This window comes from Canis lupus, chromosome 32 (assembly GCF_011100685.1).
Source record: "Canis lupus familiaris isolate Mischka breed German Shepherd chromosome 32, alternate assembly UU_Cfam_GSD_1.0, whole genome shotgun sequence".
Lineage (NCBI taxonomy): Eukaryota > Metazoa > Chordata > Mammalia > Carnivora > Canidae > Canis > Canis lupus.
The window spans coordinates 5,281,136-5,293,829 of record NC_049253.1 but is presented as its reverse complement, the minus strand read 5'-3'; the positions used below and the strand labels follow the sequence as shown (position 1 = coordinate 5,293,829).

General features: G+C 32.5%; 1 protein-coding gene across 1 annotated transcript in view; it reads right to left on the bottom strand.

The window, feature by feature from the left end:
* The window catches only part of NDST4 (N-deacetylase and N-sulfotransferase 4), a 252,753-nt gene extending 247,000 nt beyond the window's left edge, over positions 1-5,753 (bottom strand). Inside the window, exon 1 of the mRNA XM_038581779.1 lies at positions 4,535-5,753. Coding sequence (XP_038437707.1) covers positions 4,535-5,512 — 978 coding nt within the window. The 5' untranslated portion in view covers positions 5,513-5,753. The remainder of the gene's footprint in view (positions 1-4,534) is intronic.
* Positions 5,754-12,694: the final 6,941 nt, after the last annotated feature.

The following is a 12,694-nucleotide window of genomic DNA, read 5'->3' as shown; positions in this document are numbered from 1 at the left end:
AAAGGGGTTTTCAAACAGCTATTGGAAGTAATCAAAATTCATTTGCCTGTATTGCAAGATCCTTTATTTTTCCTCTCCTTTATAACTATTAACTTCTTTCCTCTTTAAGTCATTCAATTTGCACAATTTTTTTGCACTTTAAATCTTTGAACATATGATTTTCAATTCAGGAAACATGTAGTCAAATAAATGCATGAAAATATCCAGGTTGAGATATTGTTAAACTGTTTTATCAGGATCAAGCTTTGACACTAGTCTAGGTACAGATCCATTTAAACACCATGTGGGAGGAAAAAAAGAAAAGGAAAAAAAAAGAAACTAATTAGCTTGCTGACCTCATTTTGTTGTTATTGTTGTTGTTTTGATTCCAGGTTTACAATACATATATTTTTTTCCTAGTTCTGCCACCTACTTAAAATATACACGTCTCTTGTTTTGAAACAAACCTCAAAATTACCCTTATTTTTCTTAATGTAGTAAATCAATTCTATGACTAATTAGTCCTGCACTCACCAAGAAGTTAAAGACAGTATAATAATTGTCAAAGAAAGGTTTTCAAATCATGTCTAAGTTTCCTTGCTATGTACTTTCTCATATGTGCATGTATAAGAAAAACTGTCTCATTGTCTAATTTTAGGAGTTGGTTCATATACGTGAGGATGCTAAATGAGGGTTAAGGCCAATGATTATTCAAAGACTCAATTTAAAGAGAGATCACCATATTTTGGGGTCACTAGGACCATTCTCATGAGAAGTGGAACAAAAGATATCTTTTGAAATACAGGTAGATTCAGAGAACATGTTTTAGTCAAGGTACAGAAACTGAGAAAAGAGGTCAAGGTATACACAAGCAAGGTATAGCTGAGGAATAGACAATCGGCTAGCCTAAAAAGAGCAGTGTGTATTGAGAAATATTAAGAAAAAATGTAGAGAAGGTAAATTGAACTGGACCATATATAACCTTAAAATAAGTTTAGATTTATTAGGCAGATGATGTCTTAATGTAGTCTTATATATAGTAGATGCTCAATAATAAATAAATATATATATATATTTCTTTAAGAAATGTAAAGACACATAAAAATGGTAATAATAATGTTTTCTTGCCAACAGAGAAAGTAACAACAGGTAACAGAATTGATTAAAGCGCCAAAATTATTGGTAAGCATCAATAATAAAACTGATTTCATTGCCCATGCGGAAGCTTATATTCACCATGTTCATATTTCCAAAGCCCTCATTGGGAAAGAATATTTATTCTCTATTAGGACACTATGAAAAAAGAACATATTACCTTAATTTTACCAAACATTTATGATTATAGCAAATGTTCCAACCAAGGGTAAGGGATTTTCGATAGAAATCAAATCAGTGGGCTGCAAGAAGCTTTTTAAAATTAAAAAGTTAATAATCAGGATGGCCCTTTATTATTTTTGCTTTCCCTAAATGCATTATTGCTTAACTGTTACCACATTTGGAATGAACATTACATACATGTAATTAAAGTGATAGTTGTTTTCAAAACTAGCAAAGAATAAGTTCAAGTGTATAAGACATCATCCTAAATAACCCAAGGTCATCCTGCTAATAAAAGTTTAGATGTATGGAGTATTTTGTGATTGCCTCTAAGACCACATAGAAATATTACCAGGTCAAAACATGACCATATTCTCTGACTTTACTGATAGCTAATATTTTATAATCTTTTGAAATATAATGTTTCCAGAAGATTATATACATGAATAATATTTCTCTTATATCTTGAATTTTTGTATGTAAGATAAAATTTTGGCAACAATTAGATGATAGTTACTGCAACTGCCTGAGTTTAATTTTGCTTGCCTTGGAAATGAAACTACTAATTTCTATCTCAATGGCTTTGGTTGGAAGAAGGCATGATGAAATCAGAAAAAGTATGTAAGTTTCTAGAAGAAGCTAGATATATGGTAACTTAGGTCAAATAGAACCATGTAGTGAAAAGAATATGAGTTTTCAAGTTCAATAAAAAACAAAACAGAACAAAACAAAACTCATGCTCTTTCCACTGCATCAAATGCTGCACCTTAAAAGTGTTAATTCTTTAGTGGTATGATCCAGAATCTCTATCTCAAAATGGGAAAATGTGTGCAAGCTAAAATATGCTAATATATTTTTTGTCAACAGAGTGAGGTGGTGTTACAGGCAAAACTGTGCTTGAATTTGTTGTTAAATGCTCCCAGCTATATGCTCCAAGTTTAATTGTGGGATTGGCTGAGGGAAAGTCCAATCATATACATAACCAAGAATTTTCAACCATGATCTTACAGCCTTCCCATATATGTTCTATTGAGGAACAGGACACTTCTACTCTCTATTTCAGTATAATATAGAAGAATTTCAGTGGCCATGGAATACTCTTGCTTTAGAAAATTCAAGGATGTCTACGGCCATACCACCCTGAATGTGCCCGATCTTGTCTGATCTTGGAAACTAAGCAGGGTCGGGCCTAGTTAGTACTTGGATGGGAGAAAACTCAAGAAGACTTTGAGGGAGGGTAGAGGGTGGATTTCTCTTCATTTTTACCAGTGTATGATTAAATGTTATAATACCAGAAAAGGAACATGAGGGTGAAGAACATGGGAGTATTGAGAACTTTTCTACACATAATTTAAAATTCTTTTCTATAAAATCATATTAATCCAAAAAAAAGGTCAAAATACAAATCAAATGCCAAGGACTGGGACTAGAATTTTTATGTTTGGAAAAATGTATTTCCTCTTGACTTTTAAGTAACCAATAGGGTAATAATCCTCAGCTTCAATCAAGTTTCTGATATTCCTTGATTAGCAGTTCTGAGGAAGAATCAACATCAAGAAGGGCAGAAAAAAGTATTTTCTTCAAAGTGACAGTGTTTGTGTGTGTGAAGAGTACATAAGTAAGATACATATGTACATATACACAAACTACATATATATCCATATACACATACAACCTTTCTGGCCCTCCCTGTGCTTGTGAAGTTGTTCTAACTTTGGTTAAATTTCAGTATTCTATTATTCTCTTCAGGGTCATGTCACTTAAGAAGTCACCAGTGAATATTGTATAGTGGTGAGTAGCTATTTGTTTTTATTGAGAGTAAGTGAAACAGCTGAATTCAAACTGAAAAAAAAATTTGTTAGAGTTATAAAAATGTTTTAAATTACATACTTTGTTAAACTGAAATTAGAAAACCCTCTCCTTTTAGGATTTCAGGATAGAAATCACTCAGAGAAGATTTTGAAGCATATAATCTCTTCTTAAGTTTATGATCTTGAAATCGAAATAAAACTAGAACTTATATTAACTAAAGAAATAGTAAATACAAAAAAGAAAAAAATCAGAAAAATCTAGACAGAATTCAAGGGGCATCACTTAATTCTTTTATAACAAAATCCAAAATGAAATATTTGGGTACCAGTCAAGTGATGCTTCATTCAGTGACTCATTAAAAACAAAGTTCACCATTCACATGTATTTTGAACATTTTTAAAAAGTGAACTTATATCATTGGTCTTAATCATATTTTACTATAGTGGTTGTAAGGTGTTAGGATGGGAAAAATGCTGTTATTTTGAAGTAGTATTGAGGTTTCATCTTTGGGGGATAAAAAAGCAAGAGTTTAAAAAACATGATATAATCTTAGCAATCTATAGTTCTCTTATAATTTTAAGTTGTTCCCTGTTTTTTCTGTTCATATGTTTGCTAAATTTATTCATTCAAGAATGAACTTGGCTATGTATGGGACAAGACAGGCACAAATGAAAATATTGAATCAAGATGAAAAAGAAGGAATTATTCTCAGATTACCCACTTAACCTAGTATACCATATCTGGCTTTTTTATTATCTAATAGCAATTGCAGGGTGAATTTGTTATACAGTCAATTTGATCATAACTAGAAGTGCTAACACTGTCGTGTTACCCAAAACAATATGATAAATTAATAAAAGAGATAATAGTGGAAGATTTTTTAATTCAAGTCCAATACAGTTTCCCTGTAAAACTATAGTTTTGGTTATATCTATATTTACAAGTGTATGAACATTTCATATAAACAAACACTATGCTCACCTGATGTTACAAAAGGTCTTAGGGTACTTCTCCATCTTGTATTTCAACCACCATTGTCAAACCCAAGGAGGGCAAAGGGATTAATGGAAAGATCAAATTTTATGACTATACTAATCTCACTCTTACAAACTGCAACATATGCTAGAATAAGAGAACCAGTTCTACAGGGTTCCACCCGGGACAAGTAAGGTCTAAGAAGAGACTAGGAGATTAAGTTCAAATATTTTTCTGGGATATTTTAGTTTTTTCCCCTCTGAAGCATCTTGGTATGTGTGTGAGGAGTAGTCAAGGCCTAGTTCAAAAAATTTTAAATGCCTTTTTAATTTCAAACATACCTCATCAGAGTATTTCATGCTATTATGAATCTAAAATATTCAAAATTATATTTTGTCAATACCACAGTTAGTGAAATAAAAATTAAGATGTTATTTATAAATGTTCTTACCTTTACATCTTTGACATTCATCCTTGTTCCCTCTTTCCCAACGAAGATATCATCAATGTCCACAAGAATATATCTGTCCAAGGACAGTGTCAGCCTCTTCCCTGACAAGAAGGAGATGGCATCTATGAAGATGAGCTTGTGTAGCCAAAAGTTTAAGTTGTTGCCAAAAAGAACTCGCTGAATTCCATCATGAAGTCCCAGATCTTGAATCACTGTCGCATAGAGTGATTTGCTAGGTGAGGATGAAAGGGATTTTTCTGTCTGTGATTCAGTTAAAAGCACAGGCTGGTAGGTTGAATGATTATATTGGAAAATGGTCCAGTCTTCCCCAGGAAGAGGACCTTTCTCAACCTTGGGGGCTTTGGTAATATGCAGCAAAGGAGACTGAGGGTTGACAAAACAGTCCTTTAGAGCTAGATTATTGAAAAGGTTTAATGGAAAGCCTTTTAATTGTGTACTTGGTAAGCTGTTCTCATTGGCTTTATGAAAACCAATTATACTAACACTGTATTCCACACAGTATTTTTCTAAAAGCTCTCGATTCCATGAGTCCATGCTGACATACTTCAGAATATTTTCATAAATAACTAAAATATATTTCCCTTTGCCATTATCTGTAAGAGGAGGTATATCCCCCTTGCCGGGGGCAATGACCATTTGGTACTGAAATCTGCTAGACTCCAGGATAGCTATGATATCTTGGCCAAGTTGAGAGTATTGGCTCTCCACAAATAGGAGGACAGTAGGATCAGTTTTGGATGTATCAATAGGTTTAACTGTTTTTAGCTCCAGTGACCGATATGGTAGGATTTTGATGTCAGCACATTCTGCTTCTGCAGTTGTTTCAATAAGTGTCATTTCCTGTTTATAGCCAGAGTAGAGGAAATAGGCAGAAATTACAATGCTCACCAAGCAAAAGGTAGCTAAGAGAACAATCAATGTTCGAAAACTTCTCCGAAGCTTCACGATAAGATTCATTTTTTAAAATACTGTTTTGGAAGCTTTTTCTGATTTCTTTTCCTAAAGTGTCATAGTGAATAAAGTATGAGATGGTGCAAATATCACTTCCCGCAAGTTCATGTAACCATTGCAAACCATGTAAAATGTTTGAAGGGATCACAAGTAAGTTAAAGCTGGAAGACAATAGAGCAGATCAAAAGTTGAAGAACAGATTTTGAATATGTCCAATACCAAATATTGATGCAGAATCCTTTAAACATTATCTGAAAAAAAAGGAGAAATGTAATGACTAAGATGCAAATACAGATATAAATATTTATATGATAATGATGTTTATATATTAGAAACATACATATCAAAGAGAATTTTAGCATGTCAATAAGATAAGATATTAATAACTTAAAGTTTACAGTCTAGGTTTTTACTATTAGAGTGAATTTCTTCATGTTCTCAGGAATATAGAATCTTATTTGATCTATATAGAATCTTATCTAATCTATATATATAGACATATATATAAGATTATTGGACTAAATGATTACACTTTATAATATTATGTCATTACTTCTCTTCCATAGTTTTATGTTCTGAAATACATTTTTCTTAGTTGGCAATTTAAATAAAATTCAATCACTGGAAATATGTGTGTTTATGTCTTAGATTTTGGAAAAAAATTAAAATAATCTCAAAAATCCATAATTTGAAGTTCTACAATTTCTTCACACAATTTAATTCTCCATATTATATATATATATATATATATTTACATATAGAATCATAGATATATATATGGAGAGAGAAAGAGAGAGACTTGAAATTTTGCTTATGAAAGACAGTAAATCAATTTGAAAAATCTTCCTAGTGACTTCATATTTACTTTAAAGGAAAGTTAACTTCCATGTTAGGGTCTTACAATATTGTTATCAAATATAATTCTTTAAGACAATTATTTGCTCTCCAAAAACTTTTCAAGTGTTTCAAAATTTTATTCCCTATAAACAAATTAAATTGTATTTTACTGAAAATAAATGAAATATATCAATAAAAAGTCATTGGTTTGGTTAAAATATATAAATCAATTATACCATATCCTCCAGTTTTCATGTATATCTGAAAATGTTTATAAAGTACATTTTAAAACTAAAAGTTACACAATATATATAATAAATATTGAAAGAAATTTGTAATTTGCCAAAGGAAATTATGCAGTCTTGTATTATGTCTATGACTAGACTTCTCCAAGCTCGTATATTTGATTAAAAAAAACATTTAAGCATACATGGAATTGCCCCATCCCCACCCTTCCAACTCCCATCATTCACAAGAGCAGAAATCTATTTAATCCACATACCTTAGGGGTTTGCTTAATACTTTAAAAATAAATTTAGTAGGAATTTTAAAAGAAACTAAATGTATGACAATTTAATAGTTTGTTAAATCCTTATCTATTCTGACATTAAAGATGTGATTTTTATTTTTGAATACACAAAGGATGAGATGTCAGTTTTGCATATTAGAACAGCTCATCTTAATATGCAATAGTGAAAAAAATTAAAAAGCATATGGAACTAGAATCTGCCAACCAAAAGAATAAATAAAATTTAAATGTGACATTTATTTAACATTAATATGTTCAGAGTTGGAAAAATGATAGATACATATTATTGCCATTGTAGCTATGTGAATTTGAATGTGAGTATGAGTGTGTGTGTGTTTTAACCTAAGGAGTTATCTTTTACATTCAGTCCTCCCACTTATCCTTCCCTAACAAAAATTAAAGAGTAGAAGTGAAGAAGTCTGGAAAATAAAAGGTGGTATACCAAAGATGTTTACTAATGTTCTATGCTTGAGATAGGGGATGGTTTGGCATAGTTTGGGATGTCAAAGTAATGTAGCTTCTGATTTGTCTGAATCTCTTATTGTGAACTAATAGAAAAAAATTATACACACGCACACACATAACATACATATCTTCCCTCTGGCACACAACTCCTAAAACACTTGTAATTTCCTAAGTGATAGGAGCACTAGGAGCATCTTTTGTTTCAATATTTGGTCTTTGACCCTGATTCCTGACACAGAGCTCCTAAAGCCTTTGGAATTTCCTGGGTGATAACAGTATCTTATTTTCTAATGAGGCAATGTTTGGTGGGCTCCTGGTAGTCACTAGAAAGACCAACCCCTGTTTAGAAATTTAAACTTTCAGTCTTGCCCCCATCCTACAAAAAGAAGAGAGGGACCAGAAATTGGGTCAATGATGGATCATGACCAAATGATGAAGCCTTTCTAAAATTCCCAATATTTGGGGGTCTGAAGAGCTTCCAGGTTTGTGAAGACACCCACAAACCAGAAGAGTGATACACAGAGACAGAAACTCTGACACTTCGGACCCCTACTGTACCTTACTTATATTTCTCTTCGTCTGACTGTTCATCTATACTTTTTATCATTCAACAAACTGGTAAATGAAAGTAAATGATTCCAAGTTGTGTGAGCTTTCTAGCAAACAATTGAATCTGAATCGAAAGTGAGGTCATGAGGGTCTTTGATTTGTCTCAAAGTCAGAAAGCAGTTATGGAAAACCTGGGATCTACTACTTGGAATTGGCATCTGAATTGGGTGGGGTCAGTCTCCTGGGACTGAGCCCTTAACTTGTCTGCATTTCTGGGCAGAATCAGAATTGAATTGAATTGTAGGACACCCAGTTTGTGTCACAAAGCATGCATTGCTTGTTTTGGGAAAATCCATATATCTAGAGTCAGAAGTGTTACGAGTGTGTTAGTAGTGTGAGTGTAAAGAAGAAACACAAGAAGAAAAAGTAAGTTTACTATGCACTTAGCTAGTGTTGTGCCACTCACAAAGAAAAAAAAAAAGCAAGGCAGCATGTAGGGTAGGAACAACAATTTAAGAACCTTGGAAAGGTCAAATAAAATTGAGATCATTTTTAAAGACACATATTAAATGAGACATATAAAATTAGGGATATTCATTTAAGGATAAAGGTTGAAGACATTAAAATGCTTTTCCAAAAGTCTAAAAAGATGTGCCATGCGTTCTTAAGGAGTCTAATGGTTATACTAAAGTTTTTATTTTAACTTAATCTAATGCATTGTGCAAGATGAATCTGAGACCTGTTAGCAACAAAAGGAGACTCTTGCCTTGTTTTCCCCTTACGCCATGAATTCTTTCTTTATAGAATGAATGGACAAGTATATGGGTGACCGAGTAAACAGCATTTGTGAAGAATTTCTATTTCTTTAACTACCATACCAAGTGTTAATTCAAAGGTTAACACCTTTGATCCCAAGTCTGCTAAATCTGCCTTTCAGATGTCCTAACAAGTTTATTGTTAAACATTTGAAAGGGAGGCATACTCATTATTTTTTTGTGACAATCTCTCCCCCAAAAGTGGGGTTGTAAGTACAGGCTTTGGTGAGGAAAGAAAGGAAGTTTTTAGGTGCTGTCTTCCTTGTTCTTTTTTCTTTTCTTTTCCTTTTCTTCTACCCTTCCAAGTGGGACTCATCACCTCAGTGGTAGTGGAATAAATATTTCTCACAATATTTCACTCTCTTTGAAGATTAGATAACATGAAAAAATTATTATTTATTACATCAATTTTTAAAAATGTTCTTTGACTGATTTTCAAAATGTATTTATAGATTTTTTAAAAAAATAGTCTGTGAAACCCATTTACCAAACGTTCTCAATCATTGAAAATTTCTAGTAATCTCTGGCAGTAGCAGAGAAATTAGTAAATAAAACAACTGTAGAAACTATGACAGTTTTGCTATTTTTTTGGAAAAAGAAATTCAGAAATAAGCTGGAAGCAAGGAATCACAATGAATGTATGTTTCTTTTTTGAAGGTGGTGTCATTTGCTATACAGATTATCACAGAAGCTCATTAAAATTCAGCTGAAATTGTAAAACAAACAAACAAACCCACAATTGGTAAAAACACAATCACCAGCATTTAATGAGTGGCCACTACTTGACAGTCACTATGCTGCATTTTTTTTTCTGCATTCATCATTTTTTTAGTCATAAAATGAGGAAATGGAGATTTAGAGGATTTAAGAAAGATCTGAGATCACGCTGTGGGTGATTTTTGATACCAGGGTTCTTCTATGTTCCACCATTGCACTGGTGAGAAAAAACTGAGACATGAAACCCAAAACTTAGCAGTTAGCATAATCGAATAATTTAACCCGGATATTAGCAAGTTTTACTCCAATTTTAAAAGTTCAAATACTAAAAGCCAGTAATATCTACCAAAAATGCAGAAAACAATCTAGAGGTGAATTAGATTAGGGCAAAACAAACTGTGTTGTAAGTAGAAATGACCTAAGAATTTTCAATAGTTCAACTTTGACTTTTCATGATACATGGGGCAGAGAGAACATATTTTATCAGGTATCTCATTTCTACATGCTTCATAAGTTTTCTTTTTGATTTTAGGGATATTATAAAGAACAGCTCATATTTTGTATTAATAAAGCAGTGACTTTTTTATTATTTATTAGAGACAGAGAGAGAGAGAGAGAGAGAAGCAGAGGGAGAAGCAGGCTCCATGCTGGAAGCCTGATGTGGGACTCGATTCAGGGTCTCCAGGATCACGCCCTGGGCTGAAGGTGGCGCTAAACCTCTAAGTCACCAGGGCTGCCAAGCAGTGATTTTTTTAATTAAAAATTGTGTTATATAGACACTTAACCATTTATTCCCCTATATTAAGGGTACTTGCACTCTTTATGGAGAATTCCAAAATTTATGAACATCTTTCAAGAGAGATGCATTTTTTCCTGAGATTACTGTTTACCAACACATAAATAGAAATGAAATAGATCAGAATAGAAATATTGATGTACTTCGTGGAATGAGGATAGTAGTACTTTAGGAACGTGTATTTGATAGCTTTGTGTGTGCATGATTTTGTGTTTCTGGATTCCCAGTGAAGGTTATTTCTTTTCTGGGTCAGAATCAAATATGCTTGAAAAACATTACTCCAGAAGGAACAGCTAATTCAAATTATTTAACCTGGTTTTAAGAGAATCATAAATATCTCAGAGGCTTTAGCTAAAGATGAATTTATTCTCTTAAGATTCTGAGTGCTTTCTGAAAATATCCATTACTGATGAAACAGAATTTGAGACTAATTGGTTAATATCATATGGTTTGACTGTTGAACCTTCTTTCAGCTTCCAGGGCTCAAAATATTGTGATATTTTCAGTAACAACCATACCTATATATGCAGCTTTTTTTAGATTGAAGGTATAAAGTGATGAGTAATTGTTATATTTAATCAAAATCAAAGTAGTATGCTTAGTTTATGATCTTCTGAAATAATGATCTTACCTACTTTTATACATAACCAGTTGACTATTACTGAGCTTTTATACTTTTCATATTTTCTTGAATTCAATGACATAATATAAATTTATTTTAGGCCCCAAAGTGTGCATTTTTATCATTACAAACTCCCAAAAGTGTCACTTCAAACATAATGATTAAATTACTACCACTGGGATCCCTGGGTGGTGCAGCGGTTTAGCGCCTGCCTTTGGCCCAGGGCGCGCGATCCTGGAGACCCGGGATCGAATCCCACGTCAGGCTCCCAGTGCATGGAGCCTGCTTCTCCCTCTGCCTATGGCTCTGCCTCTCTCTCTCACTGTGTGACTATCATAAATAAAATAAAATAAAATGAAAAATTTAAAAAATAAATAAATAAATTACTAGCACTGTATTATATGGTAGCATAATATTATACTAGGCACATACCTCTGAGCTATCCGCTATATTCGTACTTCAAAAGATTATGAAAGCAATTCAATAAATAGAAGAATAAATGTCAATTTCTTTTATCACCACATCCTGGATCGATCCATCTATTGACTATCTATCTATCTATCTATCTATCTATCTATCATCTATCTATCACCTATTTACCATTTTCATAGGTCTTATTCTCTAAAGCAGAAAAACAACATGATTTTTCAAAAAGAAGAGTAGATTTTTATTGAATGAAAAGATCTATTTATCGTGTTTATTAGAAAAACATGAGAACTTTGAGAAGAAGGAAAATACTAACTGGACATCTGTTCTGCTTTGTCGTATAAAACTTGAAGATATAGTAGCAAAAATGCTATTTATGACCAAGTGGAGAGGTCTAGTAAAGGAATTGTTGCATAGAACTCTTTATTTCTATAGTCAAGATTTCAGCATCAAATTTTACCCTTAACACAATAAATTTTAGGGTAACATAAATTTTACCTTTAACCTTAAAATATATCTCCAGAATCTGTAGTCCAGAATTAAATAGCATTAAACAGCCTAAGAATGCCTGTCTCTGTTCTAAGGGTCCCTAAAATCCAGACGATTCCCTTAAGACTTTGGGATGACTTTGAGATAGATCTGTGACATTTATTTCATTTTTGTGTTCATTTGGGGATAATGTTTACTGGGATATTCAGAATCAAACTAGGACCATTGGAGCCTGGATGGCTCAGTCAGTCAAGTTTCTGAATCTTGAAATTAGCTCAGGTCTTGATCTCAGGGTTGTGAGTTCAAGCCCTGTGTTTTAAGTGTACTTAAAATCAAAATCAAACTAGGACCAACTTGGGTGTCTAAAATTCAGTTGTATTTTGGATATGCTCTTATTTTCTCTCTTAGTGAAGAAGCAAAGGCCTTCATCCAGCATCCATTCAACACATAAAAGTATTAACCTTTATTAAGAGTACACTGTTTTCCAGGTACCTCTGTAAATTCAACTGTAACTCAGATCATCATAAAAATTACCTAAGTTCTTTTATTTTCATCTGTTTTTAATTTCTTCCCTTATTTACTGTTTTCCTTTCATATCCAAAAATCTTTCCTTTTTTCCTTTCTTCTCTTTTCTTTCTCCTATCTTTCTCCTTTTTTCCTTTTCTTTCTTTCTTTCTTCCTTTCCTTTTCCTTTCTTTCATTTCCTTTCCTTTTAAAGTATGCAATTTAACTTCTTTTGCAAATTAGATTTAATATGGAGAGGGTGAGTATCCATCAGTTGATCTATGTAACAATATTTCCATTTTCTCTTTCCATATAAGCAATTTATACCAAAACCACTAAAAGTAACCAAAGAAATATAATATATGGTATGCTTCCTTGTTTAGATATAGTCTTATTAACAATTTTGTCTCAAAAAGAAGCTCTTTTTCTATAAATTGTC